A 25,427-nucleotide genomic window follows, 5' to 3' on the forward strand; every position below is an offset into this window, starting at 1 on the left:
TAATGTGCGTATCAAGACACCTCTCCACATAACTCTGGCCTCTCTGTTTTGAATTCTTTTACTAAACACTATTTGTAGGAGCAGAATCATTGCGGTTTTTTTTATTTTTCCTCTTTATTGTGCTCTTGAGCTGCGTAAAATATATATATATATATATATATATATATATATATATATATATATATATATATATATATATATATATATATATATATATATATATATATATATATATATATATATATATATATATATATATATATATATATATATATATATATATATATATATATATATATATATATATATATATATATATATATATATATATATATATATATATATATATATATATATATATATATATATATATATATATATATATATATATATATATATATATATATATATATATATATATATATATATATATATATATATATATATATATATATATATATATATATATATATATATATATATATATATATATATTATAATACATACATACATAAGGATTCTTTATTTGCATCGCGGGCCATTACGTTTTTGTTTTTTTGTTTTTTTCTATCGCCTGAATCTTTGACAACCCTAGAGTCTAGAGTCAAGCCGCCTCCTCCTACCTTCCTGCTTCTCATTCCTTGAAATCTTTATTCCATCCTTGGTCACGCTGATAATTTTTGAGTACAGCGAATAATTCCCCTTCCCGTCGTCTTCCTGCACACCTTAATTGATAATCACCGTTCAATTTGGTGCAGAACCTGCCCGCTATCTTCATTATCTCCTCCATAGTATTCGTGACGTTGCCACTAGGAATGTAAAATCATTTATTTTTCAAATACTACTATTACTACTACTACTACTACTACTTCTACTAAACAGATACCGACGTTTTTTTTCCAGCACACCTGCTGTAGTGGCAGAACTAACAGCCAACAGGTGTGGAGAAAGTTATAAGGAACAGTTGCAATGGACATGTTGCCTTTGATGATGATGATGATGATGATGATGAGTTAGGTGGTACACCATTACCAATTGAGGCACCCCACGCCCATGTTGTTAAAATAAGATGTCGAAGGCCAACGGTACATAAATAGCATTTTCATGAACATGATTACTGGACACGCCAACGACAGTTAGGTATTAGGTAGCCTACTTATACAATAACGCTGGTCTGCCAAAAATGCGTTACGAATTACATTCAAAGTTATTTCCGGAGCCTTGTGAGTTTGTCGTTTTCCAGCGGCTGGTGAGCAACAGGGGTTCCAGGGGAGCGGTTTTCCCAGGGTAATTGGGCTATTTCTGAGGAGGGCTCACTGATAAAAGTAGTTGAAAGACACGAATTGGGAGTTTTATATAAGACGCACAATGGTACGTAAATATACAGATAAATATTGGATTATACTGGAATTCAGCATTTTCTATATATTGATGTTTTGGGCTATTTTTTTGTGGCTAGTCTCGCCTCGCGCCGCCGTGACTTGGCAACCCTGCAGGCTGGGGAAGGCGCCGCGTCCGGACGCTGCCCGTGGCCTTGGCTTGGCCTGCCTCACATACATAACAACTTCACTGAACCTCACCACCTACCAACACCTCACACGAGTAGATATTTGTCATACGCGGAGCAGCATGCGCGTCACCGCCGTCACTGCCGGGGCGGACGTGTGACAGGTGAGGTGTCGCGCCCCACCCCGCCGCCATTTGTTTACACTGGTCAGCTGAGGCACGGAGGTACACGCCTTCTTTTACCCTTGTGTTGCGCGGCGGGGCACTCCCCTTAGCCCTCACAGTGCTTGCCGTGGTGCGTGGGGAGCCCTGGGCCGCGGGGTGGTGTGCCTCGCCGCCCCAGGAGTGGCGGCCACCAGCAGGCCACGGCGAGGCACACACACACTCGGCCAGGGTGGTGTGCTGGCCCTCACCAACACACACCAAACACGTTTTATTTTAATTATTTTATGCTACTGCTTTCAACATTATTCTTACTAATTTTTTTTTTTCATTTTTGTTTTCTAGAATTACACCCAACTCACTTCACTGGTTGACATATTTTGATTTGCTAATTGTCATAATGCTGTTTCTCTCATACCAATTTATTATACTATAATATAATAACTATAATAGCAGCAATATGTTGTTATTTAGCTTTTATATAGGAGAACTGGGCAGTCCATCTCAAAGACACAGACTAATCATTTATTTATCAACATGATGCTTTTTCACGTGGAGATAGATTTTATATTTGTAAATCATATATGAAAGCTATAGAGCCACTTTGGCAATAGCATTCTTCTTTTGTAGTGATAGGTAACTAGCTTCAGGGCAATGGGTTATACTCATCTTTACCAGGTGTCACCAATGATTTGTTTTTTTGTGCTCAGGAAGCTTGAACTGTTCTTTTGATTCTCGTAAATTACCTGTGTTTCTCTGGGATTTATAACAATTACACTTCAATACAATAAATGACAGTTGTTGATAGAAACGTAGCTGATCATTCTCGTTGTTTTATTTATTCATAAACGAGAGAAAATAAATGCTGTCCAGAAGCCTTTCCTCATCAAAAATCATTCTTGTATGAAATCCCTGCCAAATCAAGCAGAAATGGACTTTTTAAAAAAATTCTATTTACATTACAATATTTGCCAAGTATTTGCTTAGGGTTTATCAGTGTTGCTTCGGCGAGAACATTAGGGCATCAGGCATCTCGACAGAAAGCGCAGCATCCTTTGTTTGATGTCCATGTGCAACACAGGCTTCCGCTCCAATAGTGTTTCACCCCGCCCTCAACTCCTAGCCGTAAGCATCATCACCTTAGACCTGCTCATGCTCCTGGTAGTGGCAGGCATCCACTCAAGGTCTTGGTCCATCTCACACAACAACCAGGAGTCAGTTGAGGGCGGAGTTTAATATGTTGGAAGCGGAAGACGATGACCTCATGGAGACCCAAACACCTAGCCATCCTTGTGTTGCGGGGGAGGGGGTTATCAAGATGCCTGACGCCCTAATGTTTTTTTATAAATTTCGCCGAAGGCAACACTGATACACCCTAAGCAAATACTCGGCAAATTTTGTAATGTAAATAGAATTTTTCAAAAAGCCCATTTCTGTTTGTTTAGCAGGGTTTTCATGCAAGAATGATTTTTGATGAGGATAGCCTTGCAGACGGCATTTATTTTCTCATTTACAAATAAATAAACCAACGAGAATGATCAGCTACATTTTTAATAACAACAGTGTCACTTATTATATTGCAGTGTAATTGTTACAAGTCCCAGAGAAACACAGGTACCGGTAATTTATGAGAACTAAAAGAATAGTTCAAGCTTCCTGGACACAAAAAACAAATCACTGGTGACACCCGCTGGCTGGTAACTCTGAATATACCCCATTGGTTACTAATTTACCAGCAATAGGTTACTATCAGGTAGGTTAAGGTAGGGTTCTGTTCTGTTAGTTTATGAATAAATAGTGGTCATGACAACCAGGTGATCTACCCCTGTTCAATTCTCCTAAATATTCCCTAGATATTTTAGCATTAGTAGGTTACTTTCTTTACAGCAATCAATTTACTATCTCAATGGTAATAAGTTACTTTCCTTAGCAGCAATAGACTGCTATTTCAGCAGCGATCAACACCCATCAGTCACATGATGGTGGAGTTCTAGTAATCAAAGGAATACTGCATATCAGGGCTCTGGTTTAGTGGTGGCCTGCTTTGCCACATGGAACTGGTGTTATTCATAATGACCCATCTTGTACTGGACAAATCTGAGAGGGGGTGGAGTCGGAGTCGGAGTCGCAACCTTAAAATTTTGGGGAGTCAAAGTTGGAGCTGGAATTTTTAAATCTGACTCCACACCCCTTTTTAAAATCTTTAAATGCATCTATATACACCTGAAACTAAAATGTATTACTGTATTTTTTAGATTTACTCTAATTTAGATCGTTTAATTTATTGTAGTCTAAATATATTTAGTACCGTATATATAACTTTCCCTTTTCTTCCAGGCCTCACCATCTAGATATCTTCAGTATGGCTGATGTGTCTTCTATAGAGCACCCCACCCTAAAGGTAAGCTGAGTGCACTGGTCTGTTGCACTTTCTCAACTATTTTAACTCAATTATCGGTATAATGATTATAATGGCCTTATCTTACTCTGAGGCATATAAAAGAGGACTATACATTGGAACTCCTTTGAGGGGGTGGCCATGTCAGCAATTTTAAGCTTTCCATTCAGTTTTTCATTACATTCTTGAGAAAAGAATGGCATCATATTACAAATTAGATAATCTCTTATATTAGAAGTTTCCATTAGTCCATTGTGGATCATCATATAGCTAAGCATTTTCTTTTGAGTCACATTCAGTCTCTACTGGTGAAATAAAAGAAAACTTATGGGGCTAACAAAAAAATTTCTTGGTCTATTTTCACACCAAACCTCTGTAGGGAAGTGGTTAACACACCTACCTACAAATCCATGGGCCTGGGTTAAAATCCTGGCCTGGGCTGTCACCACACAGTTCCCCCAGTTCCATTTCAGGCTGGTTGATAAATGGGTTCTTTGGGAAACCTGGGGAAGGTAAATTGTGGTCACTGGCCGTGTGTTTTTGGGTAATGGGGCATGACCCACCATAGGCTCAAGGACCAGTGTGACAGAGATGAGCACTGAGGCCACACACAACTGCCCCCAACTTTACCTTTACCTCACCTTTATGCCAAACAGCAGATAGTAAAGGCCATGTGCTGCCATGAGGATCACAATGACACTGGAAATCATAGAATTGAAATATCAGGACATTGTAGGCCAGACCTGTCAATTCCCTTATGTACATTACATTAGATATAAAGAAACTGTATGTTAACTAGAAAATCTGTCAGCGATCATTTCAGCAAATATACTCCTTGACAGATACCATACTGCCAAAATGAGAAGGCATTTTAATTTCTAGGGATTTTGTTAATGAAAGGGTATCCATCAGCCATTCCTTTTGTTTGATATAAATTCTCTCTCTGACATATTCATAATAAATATTTGTTTTATATTTAGAAATGTTCTAAAAAGGAATTGAGATAGTGCTGACTGCTGATAGAAAAATTTCAATGGTAAAACATCCACTAGTTTGCAGGGCAGTAAGTTTTAGTAGCTATGAATTATTGTTACCTGATTATCAGGTGTAACAAAGGTGTCTTCTTGGCAGAAATGTTGTCTTTTTTTTTCTATTCATAAGCTATGATTCTTCATAATCCAGCTCTCTCACTCTACTACCATTCCTTGCTCTAACATACTTAAAGAATCTTGTCCTCTCATTCTACAGGTGCTTGTCCTCTCACCCTCTACACCCACCCTACTCTTGTACCTCTTCCTTGCCACCTCACCTTCCCCTATTTTTGCCAGGTAACCAAACCACCTCAGACTGTTTTGTGTGACTGCCTCCACCATAAACACTTCATACCCATAGCTTTACCGTCCATGGGAAAATTTTCCTTACACAATCCCATAATTCCTGCCTTTCATTCTGCTTGTCACATGTGCCTCAGAAAACTCATCTCTGCTTTTTTAAATCTTGATCCTTGCTGTTCATTCTATTTCTCTCTCATATAAATGCATCATGACTGGAACAGTATTCATGTATATGAGAGAGAGAGAGAGAGATTATCCCTCCCCCATTTCCTGTTCATTTCTCGACATTAGTGGTCTTATCTCCCAGAACATCAGCTCATAGCAATGGCAGTGTACATGGTGATATAAACTTGTCTTTTTCCTATCTTTCATAGTAAAATTGGGTATAGTCATTTCATAAAAGGCAACAAACAGCCTGTGACTAAGGTTGAATGAGTAATAAACAATAGAGATGTGTGAATCTGATCACCAGCAGCAGTGTGAGCTTTTGCCAATGTAATATTGTCCAGTTCACTTTAGTATCCAGCTAGGTGTATTAGCTTTTTTATCCTAACAATTGTTCCCCCTGTTCTAGGTTCCCTATGATGTCCTCAACAAGAAGTTCCGGCTGGCTCAGAAGACCCTGGACCGAGAGGTTTGCCATGTGACCACAGCTGTGACGGAGCTGGAGCGCATCCTATTCACCGACAACCGCAGTGCCTCGCAGATCTCCTCACTGCTGGGGGGCGTTGTGGAGAAGCTGTCCTCCTTCAAGCGCAAGGTAAAGTTCAGTGATTAGTTTCAGTGCACGAACATTAACAGTTCATTCATAATATACTGATTGAGAGAAAATATTAAGTTATATAACTCAACCAAACTACATTAAACTGACCCAAAAGCCCTGCCCCCTATCCCATAGCTATGAGAGCTGATTGGTTGGGTGAAAGGAGACTGGAGTTAGGAATCAGCATTACCTTGGAGGAAGGGTGAGGGAGTGGGCGGGGGATCTGGAACAATATATGGTGTTGGCTATACATGCAGCACTACATGCGACCACCTGGAAATACCATAAATTGCATTGTACAAGTTGACCTCAAGATTATTAGCTCAAAATTATGGGTTAGACCTATACTTGCTGTATAAGTCAGCCCTCAAAATATGGTAGGCTACTGGTAGGCCAAAACTTAAATGTGGATAGGGTATGGTAGCTACAGTATATGGTAAATCAACACCTCCAATAAAATAAAATATTGCAGTTGTCTGACTGGCCGCTTAGGTCCAGTGGCGTTCCGGTCTGTGTTTACAATCTGTGTATCAGCTGTTGGAAACAGCCTATGGTTTTGTGTTGATATAAACTGAACTTTTATTATTATTTTATTATTTACATATTATTCACTGTTAAATATTTTAAGTAAGTTCCCTGAACACAAGTTTTAGTTGGAAATATTTCTGGCAACCTGCTGGAGCTACAGTGTATATACAGCAATTGTTAATAGTGCTGCTCCTCTTGTTTGCCACTCGGTGTTAAAGGTTCACATTTTATCCTAGCCACATAAGTCAACCCCTGTTTTTGGAGAGATTTTTTCAGGCTCAAAAAGTCAACTTGTACATCACAATTTACGGTAGGTGCATTATACACACAGTACCGTGATAGGTAGCACTGAAACTGTAAAAAATAGTAAACAAAGGGTAAAGCATCCCTGTTGTAAACTGATAGCCAATACAGTCTATTAAGTGTAAGGTGATAGTATATACAATGAAGTCTCAATTTTGCAGACTTCAAAAAGGGAAGAGTTATTAAAAAAGTGAATTATCTGAGTGATATTAGAAAAAAGCTAAGTGGTCTTAAGTAAAATATAATTTTTCCACAGCAAACACTCACTGCACTTGGGGTGGCTTGCTGGTATCATTTTGTTTTTTGTGGAGCAGGCTGGCCACTCGTGTGTCTTTTCATACTCTGATATTGTGATTGTGCCGAGACAGAAACATTGCTCATAAGGCTCCAATCCTATCACATCAATGCATCCTAGCTTAGAATCAGGTAAACAGGGTACTGGGTTTTGTTTCTGGGAGTGTAAGTAATAGAAGTGCTGAAGTGTCATTCTCAAGGTATATTTAGCATTAGTTAGACTGCATCTCAATTATATGGTTCAGTCCTGGCCACCTTACTATAGAATGGATATCAAGATGCTAAAATGAGGAGGAAGACAAAAATGATTCAAAGGTTGTGAAATCTGTCCTTTGAGGATAGACTTAAACATTTGAATTTGCTTTCTCTGGAAAGGCAAAGGAGTCTAAATTTAAATTTATAAATGGATGAAGGGTTTTAATAAGGGTCATGTTAACAAGCTTTTGGTGGTAAGAGAGCCAGGTAGGACACGTCACAGTGGGTTTAAGGTGGATAAATTCAGATCCAACAAAGACATTGGCAAGAATTGGTTCAGCAATAGTGGTGAATGAGTGGAGCAGGCTCGACAGTCATGATCGACACATTCAAGAAGAGGTTAGATAAATTTATGAATAGTGAGGTCAGGTGGGGTTGGGTTCACAGCTTATTGTACAGGCCTACCAGCCTCTTGTAGACTCCTTATGTTCTTATGTAGTACCATGTACATTAATGGAAAGCTTTAGAGCTTTCTAGCTTATAGCCTGGTCAAGAAAGGTGTTGCTGATGTGTGTGGTAACTGACAGATGCCCCTAGAATTACAGTTGGTGTTTGGTAAATGTTTGTTTTGAAGCCTTTGCTGATTACATAAATTACTTGAAATACGGTAATGCAAGTGTTGGATAAATGTTGATAAAAAGTGCATTCATTCTCTCTCAGTCAGACACATTGAAAGTAATAGCCACTGTGGATACTACCTTGCAGTTGTTGCGTGAATTACAGGCAATCAGATTACATATTGTGGAGTATAAGTTTTATTATTCTAAATTATTCCTAGAAAACATAAAATCCAGAAAATATTGATCCAGGATATTGAGCATCAACTGTAACAGAAGCAGGCCAAAGTGGCAACTTGAAAAGAATGCAAAATATTGGATGATAAAAAGCTGCAAGCCAGTTGCTGTGGGAAGAAAGCCTCAGTAATCTACAATTGCTTGCAGTATATGTAAATTACCTTATTGCAGGCAGAAGAAGCAACTCAGGAGGAGATAGAGTCTGGAAGAGTTGTGAAGCGGCGCGTGGACCACCTCAAGGACCACGACTCCCTCAGCCCGTCAGTGGTGGCTGAGTGGAAGCGCACCCGCCTTGACCGCCTGCTGGTGGAGTACCTGCTGCGGGCTGGCTGCTACTCTACTGCTACCAAGGTGAGACTGACATGCTAGTATGAATCAAGGCAGAGGCTCTGTGGCTGGAGGGCCGGGCAGTCAGAGTTAAGGTTTATATAATGAAGTGCATTCTTGTGACTGCTGTTCCTCTTCCTGTGACAAAGCAAAGCATTGGGGTGTTTCACGTCAAGGGGTTGGTCAGGGGGGACCTAAGAAAAAGGGTTTGGGGCTTGGAAAAAAAAACGTTTTTTTTTCTGAACATAGTTACCATATTTTATACAGTGTGAATTAAGACAATCACAACTAATTATTTACACTTCCCTCAGCTTGTTTTTTTCCATACAGTAAAAATTCAATAATCTGAACACAGATAACCCCAAAATTCCAATAGTCCAAATTTCTTAAGGTGGCTGACAAAATCTCCAAACTTTAACCCTTTGAACCCAGACATAAAAAAATGGGATCAAAAGTGATTGAGATTTATTGTACTGATTTACTCTTCCACACATTTGTTAGGAAATAAAATGTAAATGTAAATAAATCCTAATTTTCTTATTGGCTGGGTGTCAAAGATGGCAGAGTTCTGATGGCCAATGATGTAGCTGGAATCTGGAGGCCAGCTTGAAACAAGCACAAATTTTGAACTGAGCCATGACGTAGCTTGAAGAAAGTGGGTTTGCCTTATATAAAGTACATCTTTTTCACAGAAAAATACAGATCAGATGAGTTTTTGAAAAGGTAGATGCATCATATACTTAACATACTTTTTACTAATCCTTATCTTTCTAGCAGGAAATATAAATATATGTATGTATTGAAAATAACTGAAAAACTAGAATGTTTGGAAAGCTGGGAAGGGGAAATATGCAGACTGGGTTAGATGTCCACCATATGCCCTTTGATAACTAATCTCTTTTCAGTGGTTCATACTCTACTAGTTTGGGCTTTGCATATTTGCCAGTGTTGAAGACAAACTAGCCATATTCTTGCAGAATATGAAAATGGACTGTATGTGGCTAGGGAATGGCCCAAGATTTTAAAGTTAGGCTCATGAGGGTTCTCTTAACTCTCGCTGTATTCCTTCATTCATGTCTCAAGGGTTTAATTTTTGGCTGCAGCTGGCAAGTTCCCGAGGTATTGAGGGACTGACCAACTTGGACGTGTTCCTTGTGGCGCGGGAGGTGGAGCAGTCCCTGGCCTGCCATGACACCTCCAAGTGCCTCTCCTGGTGCCACGACAACAAGAGCAAGCTGCGCAAACTCAACTCTTCCCTTGAGTTCAACGTGCGGATGCAGGAGTTCATCGAGCTCATCAGGGGCGACCGCCGCATGGATGCCATTCGGTGAGTTAACTCACACAATAGGATATAATAGTCCAACATTTCTTATCTATCCGTACATAGTACACCTGTCCCCCATTATTGGTGGGGGTCAGGGATCACGGACCCCCACAAATAGCGAATTTCCATGAATGTTTAGCGCACCCCAAAAAAAGCCTCTAGACCTGCAGAAAACACTGAGAGCAATTTTACACAGAACCTGTCCTCGGTGCTCATCTCCAGTGCATTGACCCTTGAGCCTGTGGCAGGAGGGAGCCCATTACCCTGGGACACATAGCCAGTGTGACATCCGGGTTACCACAGTTTACCTTCCCCAGGTTTCCACAGGTACCCATGTAGTGCGGCGACTGTGCCTGATGAACGAGCCTCCCATAACCCACTTAGCCAGTGGAGTACCTCTTTGGCCGACTTGGTAGGAAGTGGCTCTCTCGTCACGCTGGTCCCAGCCCAGGCAGCCGGCGAATACCCTCTCCTGGTCTTGATTAATTTCTCGTGTGTTGTTTTGATACACGTAGAGGTCGTGTTGGGAAATAGAAAGGAAAATAAGCTCGCAGGGCATGACAGTGGTGGCATAGCAGTGGGCATCCTCTCCTGCAATTCTGTTGAGCTTCCCGGAAGGGGTAACAGGTAGGATGGCCCATGCTCTCCGAAGGTAATAGAAAATGGGAGAGTTGGAGGTATGTCTCAGAGGGACTGTCAACACAGAAATCAATCTGCATAGGGGGGAAAAGTCGTGTAGTGCGGCGACTATGCCTGATGAACGAGCCTCCCATAACCCACTTAGCCAGGGGGTACCTCTTTGGCCAACTCGGTAGGGAGTGGCTCTCTCGTCACGCTGGTCACGGGTTCAATCCCAGCCCAGGCAGCAGGCGAATACCCTCTCCTGGTCTTGATTAATTTTTCGTGTGTTGTTTTGATACACGCAGAGGTTGTGTTGGGAAATAGAATGGAAAATAAGCTCGCGGGCATGACACCCATTTATCGATCAGCCCAAAAGGGAGGATGAACAGCTGGGTGAGCTGCACACAGACTGCCCGGGCCAGGATTCAAACCCAGGCCCGCAGAGTAATAGCCAGGCATGCTGACCATTAAACCACAGAGACGTTACCTGAAAGCTGCATAAAATATCATAAATAGCATCATGCAGCAGCTTTACATACTATAAACTATCCTGTAACTGATGTAAACTTGCTAGAAATATTCAGTCATTAGAATCTCACTTTATTGTTGGGTGCTCACCACAAAGTCTCTGCCATTTTCTGTTATCAACTTCAGATACTAAAGCATTTAATACCATGTGAATTATTTACTAATGAATGCTCCTTTCTATAAAAATCAAGTGATATAAATATGAAACAGGTAATAAAAACAATAAACACAAGCAGCTTTTCAGCTGATAAAAGTAAACAAACAGATGATGTGTTGGCACAGCAGTAGACTTGTTTACATAGGGTAAGTAGAGAGGCAAGTGAAATGTGCAAGTAGCCTGTTCTCATTTTTGAGAGGAAAGTAATTATGGCAAGTGTTGCTTACACATAGCAAGTGACTTGAGTAAGTAGCCTCCCAGTTTGTGCTATGTGTTTGGCACACACACAAATGTTCCTCAAACCACCTTGCAGCCATTTTTGAAAGTATTAAACACAATGATTTGCATAAACAAAAAGCATGTGTTCTACACAATGCATTACCTGCAACTGAGCTAGAGAGGAGTATGACCAATTATGTGTTAACAAGAAGTGGTAGCCAGGCATGCCGACCACTAGACCACGGAGGCACCAGTAATGGATGGGGGGAATTAAGTTGCCTCAAAATAGCACTGCTGGCTATTCACTTGCCTTGTCCTGCACCTTGCCTGGCAACTTTCCTCTTACTTGACTTCCCAAAAAATATTTGGCAGGTATATGTCTACACATGGCAAGTTACTTGCACACTTGGCTCTTCTTCCTCTGTGTAAACGAGACTACCGCTGCCTCCCTCCTGCCACGCCAACACATCACCTGTTTGTTTATGATTATCTACTGAACAACTGCTTGTAGTAATGATGCAGTTTTTATTACATGTTTCATATTATTTCCTGATATTCTTAGAAAATAGCATTCATTAGTAAATATTTTGTATGATATATGCTTAACCCTTTCAACACAAGGACGTGTATATTGGGTCCTTGCATGCCCCGTACCATATCCGAGAACGTGTATACTGCGTCCTGGCTGGCTTTAGCCACCATACATATAAGTTATTTCTTCCCGGATATTGTATGATAGTTTTAAGAATGTAGGTTGTATATGATACAATGTCTTATTTGACTTTCAATATTATTGTTGTGTAAGAATGTGTGTGTCTTGCGCACATTTGTACTTCACAGTAACAATCAATTCTAACAAAATAACAAAAATAATGAGAAAGAAATGATATATGTATATGTGTGTGGAGTTCCTCTTCCCTCGAGTTACAAAGTGGCTGGTTAGTGCATTCTCACCACCACTTCGGCTCTGGGGCTCTGAGACGCAGGGTCGCGTGGGAGCTGTGGCCTCCCGCCCTCCCTCCATCTCACACCCATCCCGCTGTCTCTGTTCTCTTCCTTTCTTCCTGCCTCCTCCCTGTGGTCTCTTCTCTCCATTTTTATTCATGCAGGGGAGGGTTACAGAAAATGGGTCTATGTCTGGTAGGGATGTGCCGATGTATCGGTATCGGTAACGGCTCATTTTCTGCCGATACTACCGATACTTGAAGGAGTTTTGTACGTCGCATGTCACTCGTTGCAAATAATTTTGTTCAATAGAAATTGGATTTTCTAAATTGTTGAAAAAAATATTAGAAAAGTGTAATTATCTAGTATCGTGATACTACCTAGTACATAGTTTGGAATTTCAAGCGATTTAATTTTCATCACTTTAAACGATAAGATTCATATTACTTTGAATACAAGTATATAATACTTGGTATACAGTACAGAGTTAGGTACCGCAGACATTTACAATACAGGTTTAGTAGCTTCGGCGCGGGATTGGCGGAGCCCCTCCACTTGCCTCATTTGCTTGCCTCAGTCAGACAGACAGTCACCCTGAAACGGAGCACGCTGCCAGGGTCTGGGGATTTCTTCACAGTCTTCTGCCTAAATGTATGGCAATTAAGGTAAAGCTAACCTTGCTGAGTCAATGAGACCTCACGAGGCGCCTCCTCCCTCGCTTTCTTCCCTTCTATAGTGTAACAACGAGTTGTGGGTCTTTTTTTTTCTTTTAACATTTGATCTTGCCCTTTAGCTGCTGGAATTGTTGTATAAAAAAAATCAGTGCACAGGTATCAGTATCGGTATCGGTCAAATATTTGGGTATCGGTATCGGTCAAAATTTTGGTATCGGTACATCCCTAATGCCTGGATTGTGTTTGTGTTCACACATGCACACACAATTTTTTTGCCCCTGGGGTGGTTATGAGATAGTGTGCTGGCTGGCTGCTTGGCAACTTGAGGGAGGAGGAGTTCCACACACATATGTGTATGTTGTTTCTTTCTCATTATTTTTGACCTCTCTTATCTCCCTCTTTCTCTCTCATGCCATTGGCCGTTTTATAGTGAAGACACTCCATTTTCCGCCCAGTGAGGGGAAATATGAAAAGTGTTGGACTACAGTTTCGCAGCAAGATGTATCCCAGAGAGAGAGAGAGAAGGAGAGAGAAAGAGAGCAGCCTCTCTCTCTCTCTCTCTCTCACACACACACACACAGAATTTGGAAAATTAAAAATAGGGGTGCAGTGGGTGATGGACTTATTAAGTGGCTGGAGGACTTCCTAACTAACAGGGAAATGAGGACAATAATCAAGGACAAGGTTTCCAACTGGTGCCCAGTGAGGAGTGGGGTCCGACAAGGTTCAGTGCTGGCACCAATAATGTTTGCTGTTTATATAAATGATATGGTGGACGGAGTGACCAGCTATGTGAGTTTGTTTGCAGATGATGCAAAGCTATTGAGACGAATCAATGATGTGAAAGACTGTGAGGCATTGCAGAGGAATGTGGACAAAATATGGGAGTGGAGTGGTACATGGCAGATGGAATTCAACCTTGGGAAATGTAAAAAATAGAGTTTGGTAGGAGTGGTAGAAGATGTGAATATGATTATAAGATGGGAAGTGAGATAATATGCAGAGGAGTGGAAGAAAAAGATTTGGGAGTGACTATCTCAGAGAACATGTCACCGGACAAACACATCAACAGGATAACGGGACAAACTATGAATTTGCTGAGGAACATAAGGACGGCATTTGTTTATTTGGATGAAGAGATGATGAAGAAAATAATAGTTACAACGATAAGGCCAAGGTTGGAGTATGCAGCAGTGGTCTGGTCTCCTCACGAAAAGAAGAACATAAGAAAGTTGGAAAGAGTACAGAGAGCGGCAACTAAGATGGTACCGGAACTTAGGGATCGGACTTACGAGGGGGAACTCAATAGCATGGGGCTCACAACCCTGGAGAGAAGAAGAGAAAGAGGAGACCTGATAGTGGTGTACAGGGTGGTGAGGGGGGTGGAGAATCTGGACAGAGAGGACCTGTGTGTGTGGAGCGACAGAGAAACGAGAGAACATGGAAAGAAGTTGAGGGTGACCACGTGTAGGCGAGATGTGAAAAAGTTTAGCTTTCCAAACAGAAGCATTGAGCTATGGAATGGACTGGAGGAGGAGGTGGTTTGTGCAAGAAACATTCATGATTTTAAGGAAAAGTTGGATAAGAGAGGATATGGAGACAGGACAGCGTGAGCATAGCTCTTTTCCCGTATATCACAACTATGTAAATACAACTAGGTAAATACACACACACACACACACACACACACACACACACACACACACACACACACACACACACACACACAAGACCCACCTCCAGGAGTATGGCCTTTCAACCTTTTACTTAGACAAATCTGTGCGTATTGCCGGTGAATCAGTCTAATATTTTCCATGATCTTATGTGTGTCCTTCCCTTCCCTCTTCTCCACTTTTCTCCACAAATCTATTTCTTTATCACAACTAATATAAGGATATACAATTCAGCAGATACATGTCATCTACGCATAACCCAAATTTCTCTGTGTATTTATGCATACATCTTATAATTATCAATTAATTTATGTTTCTTTATGTGCGCCACTTAATTTTGCATATTTTTATATATAGTACATGATGATTATGTTGAGTTTATTGCTTAAAATTTGTTATATTCAGTAGCGACGTTTCAAATTTGGTACGCGTGGCCAGCCCGGATATGGGGCAGGGCGCTGTTTTCGCCCAGCCGTAATGAAAAGGTTAAGCACCTGAAGTTGAAAAGAAGATGGCAGTGGCTGTGGTGAGCACCCAACAGTCAAGTGAGATTTTAATGACTACTTTTTTGTAAGAAGTTTATGTAAAATACAATACAGTATATATAGTTTGTAAAATATAGTACATGTACAGTTTATATTACATATACAGTACCCTCTCGAGTTTCGCGCTCTCCGAGTTTCGCGATCCTCGAGTTCTGAGTTCTGCGCTCGATCCTAAATTCTTATCATCCCGACTTTCGCGCATTATCGCCCCGAGTTTCATGCTGCTGTGACTTGTATTGGTCACGTCTACCTACTGTCGGCATTATGCACGATTCTTTAAGGCGGTGTCACACTGGCTGTTTTCCTCCAACCATTGGGGCTACTGGCAACTGTGGTTGCCCTTGCCCTCAACCTCAACCTTGTGTCCTTCAATGCCTCAAAAACTCATTTTCTCCACCTATCAACTCGACACAATCTTCCAAACACCTATCCCCTATACTTCGACAACACTCAGCTATCACCATCTTCAACACTAAACTTCCTCAGTCTATCCCTTACTCAAAATCTCAACTGGAAACTTCACATCTCCTCTCTCACTAAATCACCTTCCTAGAGGTTGGGCGTTCTGTATCGTCTCCGCCAGTTCTTCTCCCCCGCGCAGTTGCTATCCATATACAGGGGCCTTGTCCGCCCTCGTATGGAGTATGCATCTCACGTGTGGGGGGGGCTCCACTCACACAGCTCTTCTGGACAGAGTGGAGTCTAAGGCTCTTCATCTCATCAGCTCTCCTCCTCCTACTGATAGTCTTCTACCTCTTAAATTCCGTTGCAATGTTGCCTCTCTTTCTATCTTCTATCGATATTTCCACGCTGACTGCTCTTCTGAACTTGCTAACTGCATGCCTCCCCCCCTCCCGCGGCCCCACTGCACACGACTTTCTACTCATGCTCATCCCTATACTGTCCAAACCCCTTATGCAAGAGTTAACCAGCATCTTCACTCTTTCATCCCTCACGCTGGTAAACTCTGGAACAATCTTCCTTCATCTGTATTTCCTCCTGCCTACGACTTGAACTCTTTCAAGAGAAGGGTATCAGGACACCTCTCCTCCCGAAATTGACCTCTCTTTTGGCCACCTCTTTTGATTCTTTTTTAGGAGCAGCAAGTAGCAGGCTTTTTTTTTATTATTGTTTCCTTTTTTTTGTGCCCTTGAGCTGCCTCCTTTGTTGTAAAACAAAGGACAACAGCAGTGGCTGAGGAGTGAGGAGCAGTGGAAAATGTCCAACCAAAAGGAAACTCGTAAAGTAGACTGGCAGAGCTGCTTTGTTTACTATTTAATCGACACAAGGTGACTGCTTTGCGTACATTGTGAATACGGACAACCGACCTTGGCCGTGTGTGACGCACACCCAGAAAAGCTGGAGTTGCCAGTCGCCCCTATCACCAACGTGGTTGGAGGACAAAGGCCCAGTGTGACACCAGCAACTTAAAGATGCAGTCACACAAGCTAGTTTCACAGGAATTTCCCACCTAAATTATCTGCCGACAAATTTTTGCCTTGAATTTACCTTCAAGTTTGGTCATACAGAGGACTGTTGCAGTCTGGGATATATCAGCTGAAAAGCAAAACAAACAATGGATCCAGACATAGCAGAGTTTGCTTTGTGGTGTTTGCTGAAAAAAAAATGAAGAAAGCATTTGTTGGTTCGTGAGGGGTTAGCTCGGAGACAAAGGGAGAGTGTGTTACAGCTTGCTACCGTTAAGTGCTACAAGAACTTATTAGTGAGGACCCAGATTTCTTGAGTATAGGACTGAATCATGGATATTTGTCATCACTATATGGTAGAACTTTAGAAAGTTAATCCACCCCCTTTTAACTTGCCTTGCATTCCTGGTGCATTTTGAGAACTGGCCTCCCACCAACAGACATGCGAGGAAGTACTTCACAGGCCAGGAGGCAGCACACCTGCCCTCAATACAGCGCTGCATGGCCTTGGTTGCCTTCCCGGCCAACACTGGTAAAATTAACTCGGTTTTATTTTCATGATTTTAAATTGGTTATGTAGTTAATTTTACATATTAGGATGTAGTTACTTCAATATCTGTGAGACAGGCTTTAATTTACACTGAAATGTTTTGGATGTTTCATAAAAACACCATCTGCAACATTAATTTTTTTTTGTATCATGTAGCATTGTCTATAAAATCAAAGGCTATAGGTTGAGGTCATTATCTGATTATTTCAAATGTTCTTAAATTGTTCTTTGAAAATTCAAAGCAAGATTTTTCTTCTAACCCAGCATTGCTATGTGATTTGTCTTCTAGATGTCAGCCCATACAAAGAGCTCTTATCCAATGTTCGGTGGGATCAGCTGATTGAACAGTTTCGAGCTGAAAATCTGAAGCTGTACCAACTGTCCTCACAGTCAGCCTTCTCTGTGGTGGTGCAGTCAGGCCTCTCCGCCCTCAAGACTCCCCATTGCTACAGGGTAAGTTTTTCAGTCCCTCATCTCCCAGCACAGGAACAGTAATGCTCACCACACTACTTTCACTGAGTTGTGTCCTTCCTCCAGTTGCTGCATCAAACAGTTACTCAGAACTCCTTATTAATGCAAGTAATGTTTCCTTCCCTCTAACTGATAGCCTGATTTGTCCAGCAGGCCACACCTGTCACTTCCTTGGTGTTGCTTTACAGGTAAATGAATAAGGATCCACTCTAGTAATTTTGTTTGACTTTGTGTTTGTTCGGAATCATTTATTTGTACTGGGGGCAATAATAGAAATAATGGACAGAGGATTTACATTACTGCAGCTAGTACTGTCAAGCTTTCCTTTTCTGATGGTGTTTGTTTGGAGTTCCCTCAAGTGTGTCAATTTGTAGTGCCAAACCCGCCTGATGCTCTAACCCCCCATAACTCACTGCGAGTGGGGTACCTCTTTGGCCGACTGGTTAAGGAGTGGCTTTCTCTGGGGTTGCCAAGACCTCCCCATACTCTCCAAAGAGCTCATAGTACTGCGAGGGGTACCTCTTTGGCCGACTGGTTAAGGAGTGGCTTTCCCATCTCGCTTGTCATGGGTTCGATCCCCAGCACCAGCAATTTAACCCTTTCCTGGCCTGGATTAATTTCTCGTGTGTTTTATGACATGCAGAGGTGGTGTGGGTATACAATGGAGTAAAATTCAGGCAATACAAATTTTTTCCATCCTGTCTCTTTCATCCTGTCTCTCTCTGGTTGATAAATAGGTACATTAGGAAACCTGGGGAAGGCAAACTGGTAATGCAGATGTCGCATTGACCTTATGTCCCTTAGTAATGAGCTCTTTTCCACTAAGGGCTGAGGTGATGAGATGAGCTCCAATGAAACACACACCTGTAGCATATGCCCCCAACTTTACCTTTACTTTACCTATCCCCCTGGGATTTTAAGTCTATAAGGACCGTGATGAGTTCACTTTCAAAGGGTAGGCTCTCTTGGGGTCTCTTGGATGAGCCCAGCCCATTAGTGGCACAAGCAAATTTTATTTATAGTGGCTGCCATGATATGTGACTTGCATGGCCCCAGCTGCTCCCCACTGCTCTACTTGAATGAAGTAGTTGAAGTTGGGGTTGATTGAAGATCTGGGCAGTATGTGGGTAATGTTCCGCCACTCAGTGGTGGTTGAAAATCATCAACGTTCGTCAGTGGGATTCGAACCTAGGTCCTCTCCTCTCCTCTCCATGCCCACACACTGACTACTCAGCCACCACCTCCCCGGAAATTGTAGATGTTAGGACGGACAGTAAACCAGGTGGAGAAATGAAAAGTCTCCATTTCCTCGTGTTCATACATCAGTTATTTCAACCGACAACTCATCTTTATTTCACAGGTTTTAATAATCTGCCTTTTTGCTGAGAAACTTTTCTGATAAATATTTTCTTTGCAGGGGGCAACAGGCCACAACCCAGACTGCCCAGTGTGCCAACCCTCCCTCAACTCCTTAGCCTCACCCCTGCCCTATGCACATTGTTCTCAGTCACGTCTGGTGTGCCACATCAGTGGGGAGCAGCTCAACGAGAACAACCAGCCTCTCATGCTTCCCAACGGCTATGTGTACGGACAGAAGGTGAGGCCTTTCTTCTGTCACTCATTATGGTATATACTGGTTTATCATTCATTTTCATTTTCATCTGTGGTTCTGTTGTGTCACCCCAAGAGGGTAACAGGTAGAGTGATCGCCCATGCTCTCCGAAGTTCATAGAAAACGGGAACTCAACACACAGAAATTAATCTATATGGGAATGGGGAGACGTGTAATGTTGACTTGCCTGATGGGCGAGCCTCCCATAACCCACTTAGCCAGGGGGTTACCTCTTTGGCCGACTGGTAAAGGAGTGGCTCTCCCATTACGCTGGTCGTGAGTTCGATCCATGGCGCCGGCAAACCTTTCCTTGTCTGGATTAATTTCTCGTGTGTTTCGTTACACGTGATGGTCGTGTGGGAGTGTAGAGAAGAGAAAATTCTGGCATTTCACTCCCTCATGGGAACTTCCCTCCAGGGGGTGACCGCAGCAGAAGTGTCAAAATCTCTCCCTGTCCTGGCACTCCCTCTCAGCACACTCAATCCTGCTGCTTCTAACTCTCTCACTCCAATACTTGCTCACCTTATTGATCCACTCCATAGGTGGTCTTCCCCTGATACCCCGTCCCTCAATCCTTCTCTCATACACTCTCTTCACAAATTCATTATCCCCCATTCTCATCACATGTCCAAACCATCTCAGCACACCACCCTTCACCCACTCAACCACTCCACAATCCACTTGCACAGTCACACCCATACCAAACCTCTCATACACACTTTCATTACTTTCTCCATCCCATCCTGAAACAGCACATGCACCTCTTTTAACATGTAGCTCTTCAACATTTACACGAACCTATTCTACGAGACCTCTAGCGTACTGTTGTTTATCATTCCATCTATATGCTCTTAAGTTTAAAAGACTCTCCTTCACTGAGCTGATACACTGTTGTCATATGACCTGTTTATATTTTCTTTTAAATGGTTTGCAAAAAGTATGTGAAAGATAGCATTACAAATCTTTTTCCTTCACCTGACAGTACACCCTGAGTGGAAGCAGAAACAGTAGGTTGCTTAGCTACCTCAAGAAGACAGAAGAAGCATGGTTATGTCTCTATCCATTCTTCCCTTCTGCTATTCTTTATATTATTTTTATATCATGCTATTCATCAAACAAGCTAAATTCAAGGAAAGGCAAGCTATGACTGTAAGAATGAAAAAAAATCATAAAGTATATGTATGTATGAAAGTATCCATTCAGGCACTTGCTGCAGTGGGCTCTAGCCACTCCCAGTATTGTATATATGGGAGCTGAATAGGCGCACCTAACATCACTGTAACCGATCCAGGATTCAATACGTTTCCTAACTAGTAGAAGGTAGTTATAATTGTATTTTGTAAAGAATCCTTATAACCAAGAACTAACTAAAATTATGGGTATTCTTTTTCTTGAACAGAACATTGAATAAACAACAGAACAATAATATGAAAATACGTATAGCTACCGTTGCCAGGTCATCGTACTCAGAGCACAGTATTTACTGGTTTCTGACACCTAACTATTGCCAAGAAACATCAGGATCTAACTCTTTTAATGACAACTATAAATTAGTTTCGTTATTGGAGCCCAGAAGACAGTTTAGGGGTAGGAAGTCAGGAAATATAATTGGCTGAGTGCGACAATCTGGCAACGTTGAGGCTGTAGCCCACAGACCCGAGCCCGCCTATACACCATTTTGGTGGTATCAGCATAGGTGGGCACGATAACAGAAAACCTTATTCCCGATAACCGATAACTGATAATGAAAACCCTTATCGGTGATAACCGATATTCGTTAACTGGAGACACAAATATAGGCGATAACCGATAACCGATAGCCGATATAAATCTACAATTCCGATACTAGCTAGCGATAAGTCCGATAGGCTAAAACGATACTATATTGATATTTCAAATAAAAAAAAACAGATGAATTCAAATTTTCATTATCTGTATTTTAGTAAACTTATAAAACCTGAAAACCACACCTTGACACGTACATATGGACGGTAATACTAGAAAAGCCTGAACCGGTGTTATGTTATTTGGCGTCCACAGCGTCAAAAGCTGGCGCTTTTGTTTACAAACACTGGTCTCTCGTGAACTGCGCATGCTCAGACCAGCAAGCGTAGACCTGTACAGTCTCACAAAGCTTTTTAACCGTAATTAAGAGTTACTGGAAGGCTGAATCAGACATACAGTACCACTACCACCATCCTCGCTGTTTCTAGAACGACACTGTACGAGTTGTATTTATATGTACAGAGTGTCGTTCTAGAAAAGGCGAAGATGGTGGTACTGTATGTCTGATTCAGCCTTCCAGCAACTCTTAATGTGTTTAAAAGCTTTGTGAGACTGTACAGGGCTACGCTTACTGGTTTGAACATGCTCAGTTCACGGGAGACCAGTGTTTGTAAACAAAAGCGCTAGATTTTGACGATGGGACACCAAATAACACAACACCGGATGCCTTCAATACCATGGCATGGTTACAAACGAATATGGAATATGAAATTTGAGGCAGTGAATAATCATTTTTGGGGCAAAGTTAAATGATTTTACTCTTTGATGTATTGATTTTTGAGTCTAACTTAGAAAAAATAACCAAGTGATATAATGTTGATGATCTAAGTATGAAATCTCTTCACCGAAGATATTTCATACCCCGAAGTTTTTTCATACAACGGGCGCCCGGGCCACGCATGCGCAGTAGGGAGGAAACGTTTTTTTTTTTTTTTTTTCCCTGAGAGGCGGAAAAAAGTATCGATTATCGCTAGTTTGGTTACAAAAGTAACGAAGATACCGATATATATTTAAATAAGTAGCGGATGGCCGATAACCCGCTTTTGTTATCAGCGATAAAGTATCGCGATAACTTATCGCGATAACGCCCAGCTAAGGGTATCAGATACCATAAATAGCATATTTTTACTGTGCAAAGCAGGTGATGTCACTCATTGTGACTTCGTGAGCTTTCATATTTATCTATTTATGTATATTTCATGGTGGCAAAACTTTCATTACTAGTTTCATTTTTACTAGTGACACGAATATGTGACTGTTTTTCACAATAGAATTTCACTCAAACAAGTGAATCAGACACCACAGAAATATTACCAGTGTGTGTATGAATGAATGCAAAGATAAGCACATACTTTGATTTAACTCTTGGATCATTAATAAATAAAAACTAAATATCTGGATAGGCTACTCTTTAGCCTGTTACCGGCTATGGCTGCCAAACAAGTCCCTCCGCCAAGTTTGTACCCCCCATTTGGTGATTGTTAGGTGTGCCTATTACCCAGACACTCTGTTGTGTCTTTACAAGCAAGATGGACAACCAAAGTAAGAGTAGCAACCCAGATATTCTAGAAGTCAGGCCAAACAGTAAACCAGGTGAAGAGATGAAATTAGAGCACTTGCCACAGCAGGATGGAGTATACTGACATCAAAAAAGAAGTGGAAGACACTGAGAAAGGCTTTTGTCCTGTAGTGAATTAGTATTGGCTGAAAGTGAGATGAAACAAGTGCACAGAAAATTTTGTTGAACTGACCCTTTGCCTTCCTTTTCCAGCCTGATTCTTTATTCAGAAAATTGTATTTCTTTGCAGCTGCACAGGTTGTGTTGTTTGTTGCTGAAAGAACATTGTTGATTAATAAGTTTTTAAGGTAATTAATATTCATGTGATGTTTCTTTCTCTACCAACAAGGCCTTTCTGAACTTTGCTCTTTCCCCTCTTCCATATCCTCTATTACTCATTTGTCCTAAGTTGTTTAATTTAAAAACTTTCTATTTCTAGGCACTTCAGCAGATGGCCAACGATAACAACGGCACCATAGTGTGTCCACGCTCACGCCAAACCTTCAACATCAGGGACGCAGAGAAGGTCTTTGTGATGTGAAGGGCTGGTAGGCAGAGACTGTGGCAGGGCAAAAGGAGGAGCCCTGTAGGAGATGTGTAGGACAGCTGCACTTGCTCAGATGTGTTGCCATACTGGTGAACCTCCTCAAAATGCTTTCTCTAAAAGGTCTTAGTTCCCAACAGTTGGCTGCTAATGCAGTGATGGAATCCTCTTTGTGTGTGCATGGAAAGACATTTTAAAGATCTTGAACATGGACATACTCTGTACACCTGGAATACTCAAGTAGACTGATATGTATGTGCAAACTACTGTACATAAAAAAGTTGAACGTGTACATTAATATAGAGTATATATTGAAATAATTACTTAAGTATGATACATCATTATCAGAGTAGCTCTACCAATAGTGAATTACCAAAGTCTACTTGAGATTTTGTTTATAGCATATTGATTTTTCACAAAGAAATGAAGTTGGTTATACAAAATCATTTTGAGATTGGGAAATTCTCAGGCAAAGGGATCATTATTATGCAAAGAATGTCTTTAAACCCATTTTAATAGACAGAAGGGAGTCCTATGGCATTAGTTTTTTATTCAAATATTGAGGTATTAGTGTTCTATCTACTGGCTTTAAGACATTTTTTATCAATCTGCTGCTTGGCTCAGCTCGTTAGAATTTTTTGTACCTTTAGTTTAGCTCACTTCTTCCTGCACAGCAGAATGAAGTCATTTGAGGTCTTGTGTAAAAGATTAAACATATCATTTAATATAGTTCAGTAGTTGTTGGTTTTGAAAAGATGTGGAGAACAATTATTATAAGTTATTTCAGCCAAGAACAGTGACTGCATGTGATGTATATTTTGCATTGGTTTCATTGTTCTGTCATGAATCTTTCTGTTATGTTGACATTCACCATATTTGTATAGCAGTGCTTTAATATGTATAATGGTGCAGCATGTAATCATTGATCATGAGCTCAGGATGTTGTGTTTGTCTTCAATGTGAGCAGAAACTTCCAGGTCCCCATATTGTTTGGTGCAGCAGAGGCTTGTGTGGGCGTCCTCACTCCTCACCGCCACCGCTGCTTGTCTGTGTTTATGTATGGTAGCACCAGTTGTCTTTGTGAATTACATTTTGTAGAGCCAGTAGTTGATAAGTTATTTGTTGTTCAGTAATGTTCAGGTTTTCAGCATGCTTTTTTTATAAGTAAGATTTATTGTGGAATATTCTCTTACCTGATATTTTTGACAATTGATCAAGTTTGGCACAAACTGTTTAACAAATACATTTCCCATTGTCATGTTTCAAAGAGGGAAATGTAGTATTTGAAGTTTTTTTTTTTCTCACTTGAAAGCTACACACAGTAAAACATTAGAGTAAATTTGTATTCACTAATTCAGGGGATTATACTTTCTCATGTATTTAGTTTGTTTCAAATTGTTTTGCTCAGAAAACCAGCTGAAGGAGACTGCTAATCAAGGGAGCAGAATGCTAAGAGGCCATCAGAAAGTAGTTTTCTATGACTAGTTTTGATTTGAAGGAATTCACTTAAAAAAAATATACTGTCTGTGTCTTTGTTTTTTTCTGCACAATAATTTAAGTTTCCATTAGTTTGAGAGCATTGATGTATCAAACAGTGTGGGGGAGTTCTTAAAGGTTGTTTGGTGTTTGCTTTGTAACCAATGTATTTTCTATAATTTATTACCATTTTAAGTGTGAAAAAATGCATGGATCTTTTTCATTTTATACTTAAGAAAAGGAGGAACACTCTTGTCTCATCTTTAAATATATATATATATATATATATATATATATATATATATATATATATATATATATATATATATATATATATATATATATATATATATATATATATATATATATATATATATATATATATTAAATATGAAACAGATCATCAGGATGAATGAAGGGAAGGGTCACACCCAGCATGGGGGCTGTGGACCAATGTAGCCACAGTATTCTTGCAACAGGCCAGGCATCCCACCGAGCAAGACATAAAGTAGAGGCTTGAAAACTGTTGTTCGAAACTATTTGAGTGTGACCCTAATGAGGAGCTAAGGTTTTCCAGGCCTCAGGGCTGATATATATATATATATATATATATATATATATATATATATATATATAGACATACATATATATATA

At 40.7% G+C, this 25,427-nt stretch overlaps 1 protein-coding gene across 2 annotated transcripts; it reads left to right on the top strand.

Moving 5' to 3' along the window:
* The first annotated feature begins 1,687 nt into the window (after nt 1–1,687).
* LOC127003763 (E3 ubiquitin-protein transferase MAEA-like) lies at nt 1,688–24,596 on the top strand. 2 transcript variants are annotated; one of them, XM_050870770.1, is made up of 9 exons: nt 1,688–1,731; nt 4,006–4,069; nt 5,975–6,160; nt 8,509–8,688; nt 9,768–9,991; nt 17,218–17,309; nt 17,617–17,780; nt 19,216–19,395; nt 23,193–24,596. In XM_050870770.1, exons 2-9 carry the CDS (start codon nt 4,031–4,033, stop codon nt 23,292–23,294), a joined length of 1,167 nt encoding a protein of 388 aa, XP_050726727.1. In that variant the 5' UTR covers nt 1,688–1,731; nt 4,006–4,030; the 3' UTR covers nt 23,295–24,596. The 2 variants fall into 2 exon arrangements, with proteins under 2 accessions (XP_050726727.1, XP_050726726.1); XM_050870769.1 differs by having other exon boundaries at nt 1,711–1,801.
* The last annotated feature ends 831 nt before the right edge of the window (nt 24,597–25,427 follow it).

Source organism: Eriocheir sinensis, chromosome 26 (genome assembly GCF_024679095.1).
Source record: "Eriocheir sinensis breed Jianghai 21 chromosome 26, ASM2467909v1, whole genome shotgun sequence".
NCBI classification, from domain to species: Eukaryota; Metazoa; Arthropoda; class Malacostraca; order Decapoda; family Varunidae; genus Eriocheir; species Eriocheir sinensis.